Here is a 20,917-nt window from a genome sequence, read left to right as displayed (position 1 = left end):
AGATGAAAGAGCACAGAGCCTTTTGGTTAACCCTGGGCCAACTCCCATGAGACACTAAAGTGTGTTAGTCAGATGCAAAGTGTATGTGTGCGTGTGTGTGTGTGTGTTGATGTATTCAGTGGTCAGTGATCTGCGTGGCCTCAAAGAGGGCCCTGACAAATGTTTCAATAGGCCAACTCAGCATGACTTAGTGCTGCCTCGCACCACATCTGTCTAGTTTGTGTGTCTGTGTCCGGGGGAGCCACACCACCATTCTGCGACGTGGGGGTTGGTACTGAGGACGCTTGTCCACGTGTGGACACATAGGGAGACATCTGTGGTGGTGACTAAAAATGTCCTTTACAGTTGTAAATTGTATCTTCCACACCATAGAGCACACCGGAATTTAAGCCGCACCCACTAAATATTAGATTTTTGTTCTAGCTCTCCATATATTAGCCGCACCGGACTATAAGTCGCAGATATATACGTTGTGGTTTGAGTTATTTACACAGAAATATTTTGTAAATGTTTATTTACATAACTTAATTGTTTCCAAACGCTGTCTGTAACACGGCAGTAAAACGGCTGATCAAACAAAACAGAAGTCATCGTCGTGGACCCACTAGCTGCGCAAATTAGCTCTCCAAACCGCTAAACAGACTCAATAACTCCAGAAGAATGAAATTGTAAGAGTGATAATATTAACACAGACACTGGTAAACGGGTTAGTTGTCGAGTTGCGGTTTGTTTAATGTTAAACAAACGCAACAAACTGGTCTCATCACGTCGGCACAGAAGCAGGGCATTGCTGTGTAACACCTGAAGAAATTGCCACGCCTCCAGGTAATGTACCCTCTTCATGTGTGACAGCCACAGACGCTTCAATAAAGTCCCCTGAAGAGCAGGGAAACATGTGAAACAGACCTGTAGGGATGTAATTGCCTCAGTGGTTTTTTTTCCTGACCTAAGGAAATACATAGATATGTAAATATATTTACATATATATATATATATATATATATATATATATATATATATATATATATATATATATATATATATATATATATATATATATATATATATATATATATATATACATGCATACATGTATTTATATACATGCATATATATACATACAGTACAGGCCAAAGGTTCGGACACACCTCCTCAATCAATGGGTTTACTTTTATTTTTATGACTATTTACATTGTAGATTGTTACTGAAGGCATCAAAACTATGAATGAACACAAGTGGAGTTATGTACTTAACCAAAAAAGGTGAAATAACTGAAAACATGTTTTATGTTCTAGTTTCTTCAAAATAGCCACCCTTTTGCTCTCATGACTGCTTTGCACACTCTTGGCATTCTCTCGATGAGCTTTAAGAGGTAGTCACCTGAAATGGTTTTCACTTCACAGGTGTGTTTATACAGAACGTGTTCATTCATAGTTTTGATGCCTTAAGTGACGATCTACAATGTAAATAGTCATGAAAATAAAGAAAACACATTGAATGAGGAGTTGTGTCCAAACTTTGGGCCTGTACTGTATATCTATCTATCTATCTATCTATCTATCTATCTATCTATCTATCTATCTATCTATCTATCTATCTATCTATCTATCTATCTATCTATCTATCTATCTATCTAAATGTATATATACAGTATATATAAAATGTATATCAGTTACTTTGCATGCAGTCCACTTTCGGCCCCCGACATAAATTCTTTAAAGCCCAAATCTGGCTCCCCAATCCAAAGGTTTGGACACCCCTGATCTATAGATTTAAGCGGTAAATGAAAAACTAATATATGACTTACTTTTTTAACTTTTTTATGACTGAGACCCTTTTGGTTCCCCAGGACCAAACAAGGGGGGAGCCCTAAAGATTACAAAAAAAAATCTATATTGGTTTTAAGAATGAAAAATATCAAAAATGGCCCCTGAATGTTTGGATCTTTCAGTTTGGACCCCCCACCCTGGGAGGTGTATAATTATTCTTATTGATTAGGAACATGTGTGTCTTTCTGCCTCAGTGATTGAAAAGAGAACAGCTTTTGTCTCTTCCTCAATCTTTGTGACAGGCATTGTAAATATTTTAATGCGTGTATTGATTGTGTTTTTTTTTGTTTTTTTCAGAGCTCTCGTAGCGTTTTTTAATCCTTCCAGAAATATAGCACCGTATTTTTCGGAGTATAAGTCGCACCGACCGAAAATGCATAATAAAGATGGAAAAAAACATATATAAGTCGCACTGTAGTCTAAGTCGCATTTTGTGGGGACATTTATTTGATAAAAGCCAACACCAAGAATAGACATTTGAAAAGCAATTTAAAATAAATAAAGAATAGTGAACAACAGGCTGAATAAGTGTATGTTATATGAGGCATAAATAACCAACTGAGAACGTGCCTGGTATGTTAACGTAACATACTATGGTAAGAGTCATTCAAATAACTATAACATATAGAACATGCTATACGTTTACCAAACAATCTGTCACTCCTAATCGCTAAATCCCATGAAATATTATACGTCTAGTCTCTTACGTGAATGAGATAAATAATATTATTTGATATTTTACGCTAATGTGTTAATAATTTCACACATAAGTCGCTCCTGAGTATAACTCGCACCCCCGGCCAAACTATGAAAAAAACTGCGACTTATAGTCCGAAAAATACGGTATATCAAAATGCCAAATATGGGCTGTGCCAATGGGTGGATGTCTGCTTTCCCTTGTTACAAGAGGCATCTTCAGTTCTACCGTAATATCCAGGCTCATCTGTTCAAAACACTTTTGACTTCATAAGGCCTATGTTGACGCACGTCAATATTTGTAATGGTGTTTGATCATTTGTCCCAGGCAAGTATTGGACTTAGTAGTGGTGCCAGAAGTCATAGACTCGGAACAATTGCTTGCCTAGCGCCATGTGGACCATCCTTGTATGTATGTATGTATTTATGTGTGTGTGTGTGTGTGTGTGTGTGTGTGTGTGTGTGTGTGTGTGTGTGTGTGTGTGTGTGTGTGTGTGTGTGTGTGTGTGTGTGTGTGTGTGTGTGTGTGTGTGTGTGTGTGTGTGTGTGTGTGTGTGTGTGTGTGTGTGTGTGTGTGTGTGTGTGTGTGTGTGTGTGTGTGTGTGTGTTTATTGCCAGGCGGGGACCAGATGGCCTTCCCAGATGGATGTTGTGTCTTAGCAGAGCTTACCTCCCTCTATTCTAGTCTCAGTGCAGCTCTTAAAGACCGCAGGAGTCCTTTGACATAGTTGTCCAATTAGCTGAACTAGCTAGCCTGCTATTAGCTTAGCATTCCATGCGGCCTTGCAGTGTGTGTGTGTGTGTGTGTGTGTGCATGTTAGCTTGGTGCAGCCTTCCCTGGTGGGCGCCTAATGAACGACCATAGTTCAAGAAAGTTGATGTACAATTGCAAAAGTTTGCAGTTTTGATTGGGATGTCAGTAATACAACAAAAGCCATCCTACTTAATTCCGGCTTTATTATTATTTATTATTTATTATGCCTAATTTTGTTGTGATGCCCCGCTGGATGCATTAAACAATGTAACAAAGTTTTCCAAAATAAATCAACTCAAGTTATGGAAAAAAAAAAGTGCCAACATGGCACTGCCATATTTATTATTGAAGTCACAAAGTGCATTATTTTTTTTTAACATGCCTCAAAACAGCAGCTTGGAATTTGGGACATGCTCTCCCTGAGAGAGCATGAGGAGGTTGAGGTGGGCGGGGTTGAGGTGGGGGGGTGTATATTGTTGCATCCCGGAAGAGTTAGTGCTGCAAGGGGTTCTGGGTATTTGTTCTGTTGTGTTTATGTTGTGTTACGGTGCGGATGTTCTCCCGAAATGTGTTTGTCATTCTTGTTTGGTGTGGGTTCACAGTATGGCGCATATTTGTAACAGTGTTAAAGTTGTTTATATGTCCACCCTCAGTGTGACCTGTATGGCTGTTGACCAAGTATGCCTTGCATTCACTTGTGTGTGTGAAAAGCCGTAGATATTATGTGACTGGGTCGGCACGCAAAGGCAGTGCCTTTAAGGCACGCCCCCAATATTGTTGTCTGGGTGGAATTCGGGAGAAATTCGGGAGAATGGTTGCCTCGGGAGATTTTCGAGAGGGGCACTGAAATTCGGGAGTCTCCCGGGAAAATCGGGAGGTTTGGCAACTATGACTGTGAGACGCAACTGCTCTGTACTTCTCCCTATGTCCGTGTACCACTCCGTACAGCGGCGTTTTAAAAAGTCACACATTTTACTTTTTGAAACCGATACCGATAATTTACGATATTACATTTTAAAGCATTTATCGGCCTATAATATCGGCAGTCCGATATTATCGGACATCTCTAATTCTAACTCATAAAAAATGCTAGCAAGAGTCAGCTAACAATGGAGTCAATAAGAGTCGCTCTATTCCGCCTATAAAATGCTCTAAAAAACCTCCATCCAGGTTTTATATACACACTAAGTATATATGTCATGTAGTAACATTCATATTAACATGTAATATATCAAATCAAATCAAATCAACTTTATTTATAAAGCACATTTAAAATTTACCACAGGGGTATACATACTTTTATCATTTTAAGCATACAGCGGCGTATTAATTTCACAGACACGTCACAACGTTCACTTTCCCTTCAACAACAAGACGACTACTAATCATGGCAGACTTGATGAGAGACAACAAACACTACTTTGGGACAAATGATGATCCAGGAACCTCTATTTTTGATCCTGAATATAAGGAGGATGATCTACACGTTTTAGAAGTTGTGTGCTAAACAGAGGCAGCTTTAGTCACACACTAAGCATCATGTAGCAGTATTGCTAAGTGCTAAACAAGAACATAATACAACAATCACTTACTGTACAATATCTGCTCTCACTGGGATAAAGACTGATGGGATGTTTATATCTTCCAGTTGACATGAAGAATTCATCATAATGCTCACAAAGGGTTTAACAAAAAAAAAATGGTGCCGCCACAAGCGTCTTTTTGTGTTTTTCTCGGGTCTAAGTTGGATGTCAAAGTTCACCAACTTGTGGGTTTATGTCCACAATCTTCTACTGTTCAAGTAAGAGGCATGATTTATCATCTAGAATTTACTTTCACCAAACCAGAGGCGATGCAGCAGCTCAATATGGCAGCATAAGCTAGTTAGCTCTCTGTGATCACAGCACCGCTAAAAGTAGTTCCTATTTTTTAGTGCTTTTGATAACAATATCGCTAATACTTGTTAATATTCCGGTCACGACATGGAAGTGGAGTATTGTAATATTTTTTTAGGGGGTTTTATGGGTGTAATAGTGTACTCCGATTAGCTGCACTGTGAGCCACCTCTTACTTGCCATATTTTACGAGTTAGAATGCATAAAACAATAAAAACTCTCGTGTTCTTGTCTTACATAAGGATTGTGAATGGTAGGCAACATTCAGAACAACAGTGCAGCTCCCTTTAAGGTCAATGCTATCAAGAGAATTGACTAATGATTGACACAGAGTCCGAGTCGCTGTTAAGATGTAGTTACGCACAAAGCGTGTGGTTTGTCCCCGAGCACGTGTGTGTTGAGCTGTGTCACAGTTCAGTGTGTTAATAGGGCCTCAGACACACAAACACACACGCACACACTGCTACTACCCTCAGGGGAAATGTGTGCAATGGTCAGACATTGACAAGGACTATATTTAACCCAGTCTGCCGCTCACACCAGCGACTTCCAGCAGCTGGATAATGTGGATTTCAAGGCACAATGCTCACACTGAGTAGAGGCAGACTGAAAAATGAGGGAGAAGTCTCACTGTAGTATTTGGTGACAGCACTACAACTGGATTACAAGTTTGTCCATGGAGGTGATGACATTTTAAACACAACCATTTCTATGATGTCGAGCAATAGTCAACCTTACCATTAAGTACAGTGGGAGCCGCTTATGTCGATGCCCCTTTAAATGTTGGACTGATATCACCAATCATTTACTTGCCACTTTAGATAGAGATATACCGTGTTTTCCGGACTATAGATCAGTGGTTCTTAACCTGGGTTCGATCGAACCCTAGGAGTTCGGTGAGTCGGGCTTAGGGGTTCGGCGGAGGTCAAGACACACCCGACTCATCGTGTAAATAAAAACTTCTCCCTATCTGCGTATTACGGATACGGCAACAGCAGAAGACAGACTGATTTGCAGGTAGATACATTTGTTGTGAGTTTATGCACTGTTGGTTTTGTTCTTTGAACAAGGTGATGTTCATGCTCGGTTCATTTTGTGCACCAGTAATAAAACATGGTAACACTTTAGTATGGGGAACATATTGTAACATATTGGCTCTTAACTAGTCATTATTAAGTACTTATTAATGCCTTATTCGGCATGGCCTTATTATAACCCTAACCCTCTAACCCTAACCAAATAACTCTAAATTAAGTCTTTGTTACTTAGAATATGTTCCCCATACTAAAGTGTTACCAAAAACATAAAACTTTGTCTTGAATTTGAAATTTTTTTTTTTTTTTTTTTTTTTACTAAAGAAGGGTTCGGTGAATGCGCATATGAAACTGGTGGGGTTCGGTACCTCCAACAAGGTTAAAAACCACTGCTATAGAGGTATATAAGTCGCACCCACTAAACTTTAGAAAACACAAATATTTTAAAGTTAAAGTACCACTGATAGTCACACACACACACTAGGTGTGGTGAAATTATCCTCTGCATTTGACCCATCACCCTTGATCACCCCCTGGGATGTGCGGGGAGCAGTGAGCAGCAGTGGTGGCCACGCCCGGGAATCATTTTGGTGATTTAACCCCCAATTCCAACCCTTGATGCTGAGTGTCAAGCAGGGAGGTGAAGGGTCCCATTTTTATAGTCTTTGGTATGACTCGCGACCTACCGATCTCAGGGTGGACACTCTAACCACACGGCCCCCGAGCAGGTTTTCCATGTATTAGCCGCACCGGACCTTTAAGTCGCATATATATACATGTTGTGAAATTAGTTATTTACACATAAATATTTTGTAAATGTTTTTAATTGTTTCCAAACAGTGTCTGTAACACAGCAGTAAAACGGCTGATCAAACAAAACAGAAGTCATCGTCATGGAACCACTAGCTGCAGAAGCTAGCTCTCCAGTCAGCTAAACAGACTCAATAAGAGGAGTGGTCCACTCCCGGCTAGCTCTCTAATCAGCTAAACCAGTGATTCTTAACCTTGTTGGAGGTACCGAACCCCACCAGTTTCATATGCGCATTCACCGAACCCTTCTTTAGTGAAAAATATAATGTTGGTTTATTTTTGTTCATATTCAAGACAAAGTTATATGTTTTTTTTAGTAGTGCACAAAATGAACCGTGCATGAACATCACCTTGTTCAAAAAACAAAACCAACACAGTGCATGAACTCACAACAAATTACACACTTGCAAATCAGATGGATATTTAGAGGGAACATTGTTTGGGGGTATCCATAATACTTAGACTTAGACTTCCTTTTTATTGTCATTCAAATGTTAACTTTACAGTACAGATACGCCGATAGGGAGAAGTTTTTATTTACACGATTGATTGATTGAATGAAACTTGTTTTAGTAGATTGCACAGTACAGTACATATGCCGTACAATTGACCACTAAATGTTCACACCCGAATAAGTTTTTCAACTTGTTTAATTAAGTCGGGGTCCACGTTAATCAATTCATGAGTCTGGTGTGTCTTGACCGCTGCGGCGGAGGCTCTGCCGAACCCCTGAGGCCGACTCACCGAACCCCTAGGGTTCGATCGAACCCAGGTTAAGAACCACTGAGCTAAACAGACTCAATAACTCCTACTGTAGTCTAACCTGACTCTCGCCAGACCCTTCTAGTTCGCTGAGCTTCACACAAGGGTCTGGGCTCGAAGGCAATGCAAACTCCTTCCAGATAGACACGCGGCGTCGTGTGCTGACATTGATTCTGCTAATGCAACTGTTTTGTCGAGTCTATCAAATATTAATTCTTTCAAAGATGAACAGAGAACGGTTTTGAAGGCATTTATTGGTGGCAAGGATGTTTTGGCTCTTCTTCTGACCGGGTTTGGATTTCCCAGCGTCACGGGTTGATTTCAATGAGAGTGGTTGAAGAAGCACCTCATTCAAGATAACGGACAAGTGGTTTATCCAATCACATACATTGATTTTTTTTTACAAGACCCCGCCTTCTGAAATACATCTCCTATTGAGAACTCCCAGATCCTTGTGTGGAGCTCAGCGAACTACAAGGATCTGGCGAGGGTCAGGTTAACTGTAGTCAGCCAGTTGATTAAAAGAAAGTGAACGCTGATTGCAGAAGCTGGGAGAGTGGAACAAAAACGTGTATTGCAATGAATTAGGGCTGGGCGATACAGCCTTTTATTTATATCTCGATATTTTTAAACCATGTCACGATACACGATATATAATCGCGATATTTTGCCTTAGCCTTGAATGAACACTTGATGCATATAATCACAGCAGTATGATGATTCTATGTGTCTACATTAAAACATTCTTGTTCATACTGCATTAATATATGCTCATTTTAAACCTTCATGCAGAGAGGGAAACCACAACTAAGTCAATTTACCAACACTGTATTTATTAAGCAGTGGCACAAACATTCATGTCATTTCAAAACAGAAAGTGCAAGATTGTCAGAGACAATTTAAAACAAGCTATGAGTGCACTTTTGTGCATGATGTCACTAAGATGACATATCAAAACAACACTAAATTAAAGTGCACTTTTTGTACAGAACGCCACTACAATAGTTTAAAACAAATAAAGTGCACTTTTGTGCATGATGTCACACAACAGTTCAATAACTGTCAAATAAAAATGAGCTGCATAATAGGAAATCAAATAGTATATGTCCTTTGTTCTGTGGTAGGTTCCTACGGACGTTATCTCCTTCTGTTGTTGATTTTTTTTTCATACGGTGTTGATCTGGAAATTGTTGCTTGGGCATTTTGTTGGTGTGGCACCGAACGGAGATGTTGACATGCAGGGTTTCAAGCACACTAAATATTGGTCCAGCTGTTGCGTCACACTTGTTTTTTTTATTCAGCATTGTTTTCTTCATGTTTGCTTCTTTTAGGGATATCAAACCTGACAACATCCTTTTGGATAGAAACGGCCACATCCGCTTGGCTGACTTTGGTTCCTGCCTAAAACTCATGGAGGATGGAACGGTAAGTTTGTACAACGCTGCTGCTAACGTCTATGTTGCTTTGTCACCTGATGCTACACTGCAAAGAAGAGCTGACTAAATATAACGTATTTTCCGGACTATAGAGCGCACCAGTATATAAGCTGAACCCACTACATTTTAGAATAAATTCATATTTTTTCCATATATTAGCCGCACCGGACTATAAGCCGCAGATATATACGTTATTTACACACAAATATTCTGTAAATGTTTATTTACATACCTTAATTGTTTCCAAACCGTGTCTGTAACACAGAAGTAAAACGGCTGATCAAACAAAACAGAAGTCATCGTCATGGACCCACTAGCTGTGGAAGCTAGTTCTCCAATCAGCTATACAGACTCAATAACTCCACGGTGACGTTTTGGTGAATTCACTGAGGAATTTGTGAAACTGAAACAATACAAAAAGAATACAGTTTTAAGTTAATAATACTAACACAGACACTAGTAAACATGTTCGCATACTACCTAATGCTATAAATCAATTTAAGTGGACCCTGACTTAAACAAGTTGAAAAACGTATTCGCATTTAGTGGTCAATTGTACGGAATATGTACTTCACTGTGCAATCTACTAATAAAAGTTTCAATCAATCAATCAAAACGACGCAAGCTTGATTACATTACGATAGCATGTACAAATATGCATAAAAACACTACTACAGACATCACACATGGGACGCTTTAGTACACATATGTCAGAGTCAAGGCCCGCGGGCCATATCCGGCCCGCGAGAAGGTTTTTTACGGCCCTTGGGATGATCTTGATTTATTATTAGAACCGGCCCGCAGACCGCAGATCTTTTACACGCACCAAGCGGATGCCGGTCCAAGGTTCCGAAAGGGGGCGAGCGGCCCGCCGGGACGCGCCTGCCGGCCGAAGGGCTGCAGCCCGGCCGTCAGTCGCGGAGCCCGCCGTGCCACGCGCGCCAAGGGGGCGGGCCGAAACCCGGCCCCGAGGCCCTGAGACTTCTGCTTTGTTTCCCCAAACCGTGCGTCACCGCCGGGCCCGCACCACCGTCGGGCTGCAGCCCGAGCGTCGGTGGCGGAACCCGTCATGTGCCGCGCGCGCCAAGCGGAGCGGGGGGGTCAAGCGGGCCGAAACCCGCAGGCCACCCCCTCACCACGAGGCCCTGAGACTTCTGCGTTTGACCCCTACGCGCGGCCCGTCGGGACGCGCCCGCCGTCAAGCCACGAGGGCCAGCCGTCGGGTCGCGGAGCCCGCCGTGCCACGCGCGCCAAGGGGCGGGCCGAAACCAGCGGGGGGTTTCGGGCACCCAACTCGCCTCCCTCCCACGGAGGGAGGAGGGGGGTTTAATGTGAACATTACTGTGCAATCACATATTTAGAGTTTTTACTCAATTCAAGTTTAAAAGTTAAAGTTTAATATTTGTTTTCACTGCATGTTACTTCTCCTTAAACAAAGTGTTGTTTTTGATTTATAGATTTTTGCACTTTATTTTATTGTATTTCAATTTAATTATATTTTAAAAATATTTCAGTTGAGTGGATGATAGAAAATTGCTATTATTGTTTTTTTCTTTGAAGTAAATTTAGCCCACTTTTGCTAAAATAGAAAATATAGGCTACTGATGGTGCCTTGAATACCGGTTTCTTTCATTTAATGTTCATGTTATGGGGATTTTTATATAAAGGAAATTTGTCTTTTGTGTCTGTTGAAAATTAAAGATTACTGACAGAGCCATAAGAAAATATTGCTTTATTTATCTGATCATATTGGAATATATTTGTTAGGTTTTCAGTAGGTTCAATTAGGTTCACTAGACTATATGCGTCATTTAAAAATTTTTCAATGAACATTCGAACAGTCCGGCCCTCGGCTTGTAGCTAAATTTTTTATTTGGCCCTCCGTCCATTTGACTTTGACACCCCTGCTTTAGTACGTAAGAATTGTTTTAGTTAAATTGTAAAACTTACAAACGTTGCTTGGTTTATTGGCGCTCTGTACTTCTCCCTACGTCCGTGTACACAGCAGCGTTTTAAAATGTCATAAATTTTACCCTTTGAAACCGATAATCTTGAAACCGATACAGATAATTTCCGATATTACATTTTAAAGCATTTATCGGCCGATATTATCGGACATCTCTAATTAAGAGTATGTGAAAGTTTGACTCCTACCATGTTTACTTCAATGACGACCTCCTTAAAGTTTTGTAATCAATCAGAAATATCAAGCTGCTCAAATGCGACAAACATGGATAAGTGTGGCGAGTGTTTTGCGTTTTTCCCATCATGGTTTGTAACGGATTTAAATGACTGTAATTTTAAATGTTTTATGGTGCATGGGTGTTTTTATAATGTCCACAAAGGTTGTTACGTGTGAACATGTGTGTTGACATTTTGTTTTGGTTGAATTTTGTTTTTGTATTTTTGCACCATGACTAGGGAAGGTTGTTTGTATTGGGTCAATGTAAGTAAATTATGCGCACGCTTCTGTTCAGCGCATAGTTAAAGGTCATTGACCAGAATTTCTTACGTTGTCCGCTCGATGTCGACATAATAGCAGCATCAAAATTGTCGGACTATTAAAATGAACAACGTCTCCCTGTGGGTTACGTTCCTATTTAAATTTGTGAGGTCTCGCGGGCCAAATTGAAGACGTCAGTGGGCCGTAGTTTGAACACCCCTGCTCTAGAAGGACTAGAAAAAGGAAATTGAGACTGTGGATGTTGGGCAAAAGTTTGTCGCTGATTAACAAGACGGGTCTTTTGGTCACTGACTGGTTTGGTCCACACCCTAGGTCCAGTCGTCCGTGGCTGTGGGAACCCCAGATTATATCTCTCCAGAAATCCTCCAGGCCATGGAGGATGGCAAGGGCAAGTACGGACCCGAGTGCGACTGGTGGTCCCTGGGCGTTTGCATGTACGAAATGCTGTACGGCGAAACTCCCTTCTATGCGGAGTCCCTGGTTGAAACCTACGCCAAAATCATGAACCATCAGGTGAGCTCATGAGCGTGTGTGTCAGTACTAGCCTTTGATGTCGCCACCTGTCACATGTCCTCAACCTTGTTCCGCAGGAGCGATTCCAGTTCCCTCAGCAGATTACGGATGTCGTTTCAGAGGACGCCAAGGATCTCATACGTCGGCTCATTTGCAGCCGGCAGTACCGACTAGGACAGAACGGGATTGAAGACTACAAGCAACATCCCTTCTTTTCTGGTACGGCCTGGTCTTGACTCCACAGGTGCTTCCCAAGTCAGAGGTCATCAGGTGTGCTGCGGCAATGCAAAGAATGTAGCTGAGTTCATCCATCTCTGCCCGCCATATCAAGTAACCCAGAGAACAAAGAAACCCACTTGAGGAAAGAAGAAACATACTTTCCAACCTAAAGTGTGTGCACCTCTGCTTCATGAAGACATTGATCTACACCACACACGTCAAACGCAGGGCCCGTGGGCTAGGTTTGGCCCACCCACTCATTTATGTGGCCCGTCACTTCATTTAATTTGGCCCACCCATTCATTAAAGTGGCCCGTCACTTCATTTAAATCGGCTCGCCATATCATTTACCTACTCAACTACTCACCTGCTCAGTGGCCTAGTGGTTAGAGTGTCCGCCCTGAGATCGGTAGGTTGTGAGTTCAAACCCCGGCCGAGTCATACCAAAGACTATAAAAATGGGACCCATTACCTCCCTGCTTGACACTCAGCATCAAGGGTTGGAATTGGGGGTTAAATCACCAAAAATGATTCCCGGGCGTGGCCACCGCTGCTGCTCACTGCTCCCCTCACCTCCCAGGGGGTGATCAAGGGTGATGGGTCAAATGCAGAGAATAATTTCGCCACACCTAGTGTGTGTGTGTGTGTGTGTGTGTGACAATCATTGGTACTTTAACTTTAACTTTAATATGGACCGCCATGTCATTTAAGGTGGTTTGTCACGTCTTTTAATGTGTCACATCATTTGATGTGGCCCACCACGTCATTTAACTAGTCCTGCCATATCAATCAATGTGGTCTGCCACATCATTTAATATGGTCCATTACCTCATCATTGTGGCCCGCCATGTAATTCCATGTGGTCTGCCACGTCATTTAAAATGGTTCATATGACGTCATTAAAAGAGGCCCGCCATGTAATTCTAAGGTGGTTCATCACGTCATTTAAAATGGCCCGTCAGGTCATTTAATTTGGCCCGCAATGTCATGCAATGTGGTTTGCCACATTATTTAAGGTGGCCCACCATGTAATTCAATGTGGTCTGTCTCGTCATTTTATGTGGCCCGCAATGTAATTCAATGTGGTCCGTCATGTCATTCTAAGGTGGTTCATCATGTCATTTAATGTGTCACAACATTTAAACTGTCACGTCATTTAACTTGGCCTGCAATGTCATTCAATGTGGTTTGCCACGTTATTTAATGTAGCCTGTTACCTCATTATTCAAAGTGGTCCGTCACGTCATTTAAAGTGGCCCGCCATATCATTTTAAGGTGGTTCATCTTTTTTTTTAATGTCACGTCATTTAAAATGGCCCGTCACGTCATTTAATTTGGCCTGCCACGTAATTCAAAATGCTCCGCGATGTAATTCAATGTGGTCCGTTACCTCCTTATTGTGGCCCACCATGTAATTAATGTGGTCTGTCTCGTCATTGTATGTGGCCCGCAATGTCATTCAATGTAGTTTGCTTCATTATTTAATGTAGCCAGTTACCTCATTATTGTGGCCCGCCATGTAATTCAATGGGGTCTGTCACATAATTTAATGTGGTCCGTCACGTCATTTAAAGTGGCCCACCATATTATTTTAATGTGGTTCATCATGTCATTTAATGTCACATCATTTAAAATGGCCCGTCACGTCATTTAAGTTGGCCCGCCATGTAATTCAAAGTAATGCGCCATGTAATTCAATGTGGTCATTTACCTCATTATTGTGGCCCGCCATGTAATTCAAAGTAATGCGCCATGTAATTCAATGTGGTCAGTTACCTCATTATTGTGGCCCGCCATGTAATTCAATGTGGTCTGTTACGTCATTATAGTGGCCCGCCATGTAATTCGACGTGGTCTGCCACATCATTTAAAAGTGCTCCGTCATGTCATTTAAAAGTGGCCCGCCACTTCATTAACTGTGGCTCGTCACGTCATTTAACTTGGCCCGCCATGTCATTCAACATGGTCCTTTACCTCATTATTGTGACCCGCCATGTCATTTAACGTGGCCTGCCATCTCATTTAAGTTGGCTCATCACGTCATTCAATGTTCATTATCATTATCGTGGCCCGCCATGTCATTCAACTTGGTCTGCCTCATCATTTATTGTGGTCCGTCACGTCATTCGGTGTGGCCCGTTATCTCATTATTGTGACCCGCCTTGTCATTCAATGTTGCCCACCACATCATTTATTGTGGCCCGTCACGTCATTCAACGTAGTCTGCCACGTGGTCCGTCATGTCATTTAATGTTTCCCACCACATCATTTAACCTGGTCGGTCACATCATTCCAAGTGGCCCGCCACATCAATGACTAATGAATTGCGGTGTGGCCCTAAGTAAAAAAGAGTTTGACACTGCTGAAATCTAAATCTGACACCAGCAGTTAGCATCACCTGAATAATTCTGCGCCTGCTGCAGATCAGAAATCAAAGTTTGCCGTAAAAAACTAAATGAGGTATTTGGTTTGTGTCAACTCTTCCATGTTCAGGCATCGACTGGGACAACATCCGCTTGTGTGAGGCCCCCTACATCCCCGAGGTCAGCAGTCCCACAGACACCTCCAACTTCGACGTGGACGACGACAGTCTCAAAAACTCGGTACGTGTGTCAGACCTTGTGGCTTGTAGACCACATTAAATGTCATTCCATATTCTCAGGAGACCATGCCCCCACCTTCTCACACCGCCTTTTCTGGCCACCACTTCCCCTTTGTTGGCTTCACCTACACCAGTAAATGGTAAGTCAACCACACATCTTTTTCTACACCCTGTCTGGGTCTTGGATAACGTCAACCACCAGCGTGCGCCTACTTTTCACCTCTTTTCTCCTACATGCTTGGGCTTTCTGCCGTCAGCTCAGCTTCTCTTGGAAGCCCAAAGGTGTTAAAAAGAGGGGTTGTCTCACTTTTAACCAATGTCCTCCCGAGCTCTGCTATGTTGTCAAAAGAAGAGTCTGGCCAATAAACCAGTCAAGTGCTACCCGTGGGAAAGCGACAAAGCCACCTTATCTCTTCAAGGCTCAGCGATAATGGTCTTTTTCTTCTTCCTCTTCTCCCCGTCACTCGCTCACGTGCTCCTTCGACTCTCCTAACGTTGCTCAGTGTCGCCGTTTGTAAATAACAATATATCAATTATACATGTCAGTGTTTATCTGTAAATAACAATATATCAATAATTAATGTCACTGTTTATCTGTAAATAACAATATGTCAATAATAATCAGTGTTTAACTGTAAATAACAATAAATAAGTAATAAATGTCAGTGTTTATCTGTAAATAATACATAATAAATGCAAGTGTTTATCTGTAAATAACAATAAATAAATAATACATGTCAGTGTTTATCTGTAAATAACAATTTATAAATACATGTCAGTGTTTATCTGTAAATAACAATATATCAAAAATAAAAGTTGGTGTTTATCTGTAAATAACAATGTCAATAGTAATCAGTGTTTATCTGTAAATAACAATATATAAATAATAAATGTCAGTGTTTATCTGTAAATAATACATAAATAATAAATGCAAATGTTTATCTGTAAATAACAATATACAAATAATAAATGTTAGTGTTTATCTGCAAATAACAATATGTCAATAATAAATGCCAGTGTTTATCTGTAAATAATAAATGCAAGTGTTTATCTGTAAATAACAATTTATAAATAATACATGTCAGTGTTTATCTGTAAATAACCCTTTATAAATAATACATGTCAGTCTTTATCTGTAAATAACAATATATCAATAATACACGTCAGTGTTTATCTGTAAATAACAATATATAAATATAAATGTATAATATATATAAATATAAATATATAAATATAAATCTTCAGCTCTCGCTGGATCGGTTCGCAGCTGAGTGTGAAGCGACTGGGATGAGAATCAGCACCTCCAAGTCCGAGTCCATGGTTCTCGCCCGGAAAAGGGTGGAGTGCCATCTCCGGGTTGGGGAGGAAACCCTGCCCCAAGTGGAGGAGTTCAAGTACCTTGGAGTCTTGTTCACGAGTGGGGGGGGAGTGGATGGTGAGATCGACAGGCGGATCGGTGCGGCGTCTTCAGTAATGCGGACGCTGTATCGATCCGTTGTGGTGAAGAAGGAGCTGAGCCGGAAGGCAAAGCTCTCAATTTACCGGTCGATCTACGTTCCCATCCTCACCTATGCTCATGAGCTTTGGGTTATGACCGAAAGGACAAGATCACGGGTACAAGCGGCCGAAATGAGTTTCCTCCGCCGGGTGGCGGGGCTCTCCCTTAGAGATAGGGTGAGAAGCTCTGCCATCCGGGGGGAGCTCAAAGTAAAGCCGCTGCTCCTCCACATCGAGAGGAGCCAGTTGAGATGGTTCGGGCATCTGCTCAGGATGCCACCCGAACGCCTCCCTAGGGAGGTGTTTAGGGCACGTCCGACCGGTAGGAGGCCACGGGGAAGACCCAGGACACGTTGGGAAGACTATGTCTCCCGACTGGCCTGGGAACGCCTCGGGATCCCCCAGGAAGAGCTGGACGAAGTGGCTGGGGAGAGGGAAGTCTGGGTTTCCCTGCTTAGGCTGCTGCCCCCGCGACCCGACCTCGGATAAGCGGAAGAAGATGGATGGATGGATGGAAATATAAATGTTAGTGTTTATCTGTAAATAACAATATATCAATAACACATGTCAGTGTCTATCTGTAATAACAATATATCAATATAAATGTAAGTGTTTATCTGTAAATAACATTATATAAATATAAATGTCAGTGTTTATCTGTAAATAACAATTTATAAATAATGTCAGTGTTTATCTGTAAATAACAATATATAAATAATAGATGTCATTGTTTATCTGTTAATAACAATATATAAATAATAAATGTCAGTGTTTATCTGTAAATAACAATATATAAATATAAATGTCAGTGTTTATCTGTAAATAACAATATGTAAATATACATGTCAGTGTTTATCTGTAAATAATAATATGTAAATATAAATGTCAGTTGTTATCTGTTGATAACAATATATAAATATACTGTAAATGTCAGTTATCTGTAAATAACAATTTATAAATAATGTCAGTGTTTATCTGTAAATAACAATATATAAAGAATCAATGTCAGTGTTTATCTGTAAATAATATATAAATAATGCATGTCAGTGTTTATCTGTAAATAATATACACTACCGTTCAAAAGTTTGGGGTCACATTGAAATGTCCTTATTTTTGAAGGAAAAGCACTGTACTTTTCAATGAAGATAACTTTAAACTAGTCTTAACTTTAAACAAATACACTCTATACATTGCTAATGTGGTAAATGACTATTCTAGCTGCAAATGTCTGGTTTTTGGTGCAATATCTACATAGGTGTATAGAGGCCCATTTCCAGCAACTATCACTCCAGTGTTCTAATGGTACAATGTGTTTGCTCATTGGCTCAGAAGGTTAATTGATGATTAGAAAACCCTTGTGCAATCATGTTCACAAATCTGAAAACAGTTTAGCTCGTTACAGAAGCTACAAAACTGACCTTCCTTTGAGTAGATTGAGTTTCTGGAGCATCACATTTGTGGGGTCAATTAAACGCTCAAAATGGCCAGTAAAAGAGAACTTTCATCTGAAACTCGACAGTCTATTCTTGTTCTTAGAAAGAAGGCTATTCCACAAAATTGTTTGGGTGACCCCAAACTTTTGAACGGTAGTGTATAAATAATGCATGTCAGTGTTTATCTGTAAGTAACAATTCAAATGGCATCAAAATATATATATTTTTAATGAAATATGAATAAAAATAGGGCTGTCAGACAAAACATTTAATCGAGATTAATCACATTTTGCTTGGAATAATTAAATAATAATTAGATTCAGTGGACGAAATTCAGTTCCAAAAATGGAGTGTCAGGAAAGAGCTTTGGCATTAAAGACACAAATGAACCTCCACACACTTGGTTCCCCTCTCAGCACCATATCTGACCGGGGTTGCCTGCGACAACTGTCCGGGGAAGCCAGCAAGGCAGGGCAGGACAAAGTGGACGTGGAGGTACAGCGCGGCTTGGACAACAGCCTGGCAGCAGAGGCTTACGAGAGGAGGATCCAGCGCCTCGAACAGGAGAAAGTGGAGCTGAGCCGCAAAGTTCAAGGTGAGGCACGGAAAAGAAGCAAAATGCTGCTTTGATGACATGTTTGGACCTCAAGCACTGGCAAGAAGTCAGAGGGAAAATGATCCCATTTTGTCTCTAAAGCATCAGTAGAGGGTAAAAAGAAGTTGACTTTAATTGCTTATTTGAGTTTCATGTGATGAGGTGGCGACTTGTCCAGGGTCCGCCGGATTGTAGCTGAGATAGGCTGCAGTGCCCCCCGCGACCCCGAAGGGAATAATTGGTAGAAAATGGATGGATGGATGTATCCATTCAACCATATCCAATTGTATTTACAATCAGCAAAGTGAATACCTTCGGTAATTTCCGCAGATTCTACGTCACTGTAGTAACACTTCTGCACTCTGACCATATTATTAGGTCAGTCATACTGGAAATACACAAACACGTGAAAGAGATGTGCTGTTTATTATTCACAATCCTTATGTAAGACAAGAACACACATGCTTGACTTGTTTATGCATTCTAAAATGTAAATAAATATCTAACAATTGAGTCAACAGGTGGAGAGTCCTCTCATTATACTCTCTAAAAACATCCAGAAAGCGCCAATAATACTCCATTTACATGTGGGGACCTGAAAATGAACCAAATATGAGTGATATTGTTATTATAAGCGCCAACGTAGACGGACTATTTTCGTGGTGCATTGATAGCAGTGAGCTAATGCTAGCTTACGCTGCTATTGTTGACACACTGAGCAGACGGCTGCTTCTGCTTGGCATCAAACTTGCAAAAAGTAAATTCTAGATTATAATTCATGCATCTCTCACCTGCTAGTAGACAAATGTGGCCATGGACCGACATGCTGGTCCACTTTTACATCCCCAGAGATGGCCAAAAATACGCTAGTTGCGGCAACTTTTTTTAATCTTTCGTGAGGATTGTAATTGATTCTTCATCTAAACGGAATAATGTGAGCGTCCCGTCAGTCGGTATCCCAGCGAGAGTGGAAATATATATTTTCACAGTACCACATGTTTTCGCGGTAAAAAAAAACGGGCAGTTTAGAATTTAAAAAAACAACAACAATGGTACTTTTTTCCCAAGTTAGGGTTCTAATCCGGGCTCGGGATCTTTCTGTGTGGAGTTTGCATGTTCTCCCCGTGACTGCGTGGGTTCCCTCCGGGTACTCCGGCTTCCTCCCACCTCCAAAGACATGCACCTGGGGATAGGTTGATTGGCAACACTAAATGGTCCCTAGTGTGTGAATGTGAGTGTGAATGTTGTCTGTCTATCTGTGTTGGCCCTGTGATGAGGTGGCGACTTGTCCAGGGTGTACCCCGCCTTCTGCCCGAATGCAACTGAGATAGGCTCCAGCACCCCCCGCGACCCCAAAAGGGACAAGCGGTAGAAAATGGATGGATGGATGTTGTACAATCCAGTGTACATTTACAGTTCTGCCAGAATTTAACTGTCATTAACTGCCATTTACAGTTAAATTCTACAGATGTATTTTTTCCCCAAAGTGTTGGGGAAAAATACATATAATAATCAAACTCAGAGGCATTGTTCCAAGCGGTGCTGTGAGGGGAGCCATAACTGTAGGCTGACCATATTCTGAAATCCCAAAAAAGGACACATATATGCGTGCCAAGGCGGGCAGAACGCCGAGGCCGGGACTAGGTGAAAATTTGCCAATGATACTCGAACTTGCTTTATAAATAATATATTTATTTAAATAAAGCATTTTTTCTCCTATGTTGACAGCAGTGTTGGCGCTAGGAATTTTCAAAATGGGGTCCCACAGTACATTTTTGGGGTCCCCCTTTTTTGTAAAGTTTTGAAAAACAATTATAAACGTAGGCATTATTCTGTTGTATCTCACATCCTATATTGTGTTTTGGAAAAAGGTTGTCATAAACGTTACTTAATTCATTAAAAAAAATAATTAAAAAAAACAAATTTGTATACATATGTAAATGTATTCAGTTATAAACATTCATTCACTTTCTTCTTTCCTTCATGGATCAGAACTTTACTGCTGCTGGTAGTTTTTTCTATGTTTTTATTTAATAAGTTGTAGGTGTATTTATTTTAGTATAAAAGTGTTTTGCTTCGGTCATGAAATGATGATAATGGTGTGCCGGGACATACATACATTTTATATTTAGCGCTTAAATCCCTGGAGTCTACATCAACTTCAGATCTATCCCTCATTTCAAAATGTTTGTGTTTTTTTTATGTTGTTTTTTTGTTTGTTTGTTTTCTGCCCTTTTTTGTCAAACAAAACTATGTTTTTAATGGCAAACACACAAAATATGCAATATCTTCCACCAAAAATATTTTTCTTAGTGGAATATTTGATGTGAAGTAATCGGAGCCTTGGATAGGTCAATAATTCATAATAACATTGATT

At 40.8% G+C, this 20,917-nt stretch overlaps 1 protein-coding gene across 3 annotated transcripts in view; it reads left to right on the top strand.

The window, feature by feature from the left end:
• Positions 1–20,917, top strand: part of cdc42bpab (CDC42 binding protein kinase alpha (DMPK-like) b) — a 225,563-nt gene that overhangs the window by 131,844 nt on the left and 72,802 nt on the right. For all 3 annotated transcript variants that reach the window (XM_062034850.1, XM_062034851.1, XM_062034849.1), the window contains exons 6-11: positions 9,113–9,206; positions 11,994–12,194; positions 12,272–12,413; positions 14,907–15,016; positions 15,076–15,155; positions 18,362–18,540. In XM_062034850.1, coding sequence (XP_061890834.1) covers positions 9,113–9,206; positions 11,994–12,194; positions 12,272–12,413; positions 14,907–15,016; positions 15,076–15,155; positions 18,362–18,540 — 806 coding nt within the window. The remainder of the gene's footprint in view (positions 1–9,112; positions 9,207–11,993; positions 12,195–12,271; positions 12,414–14,906; positions 15,017–15,075; positions 15,156–18,361; positions 18,541–20,917) is intronic.

This window comes from Entelurus aequoreus, linkage group LG23, assembly GCF_033978785.1.
Source record: "Entelurus aequoreus isolate RoL-2023_Sb linkage group LG23, RoL_Eaeq_v1.1, whole genome shotgun sequence".
Taxonomy (NCBI): Eukaryota; Metazoa; Chordata; class Actinopteri; order Syngnathiformes; family Syngnathidae; genus Entelurus; species Entelurus aequoreus.
The sequence above is the reverse complement of the archived record's forward strand: the minus strand, read 5'-3'. Positions and strand labels throughout refer to the sequence as shown.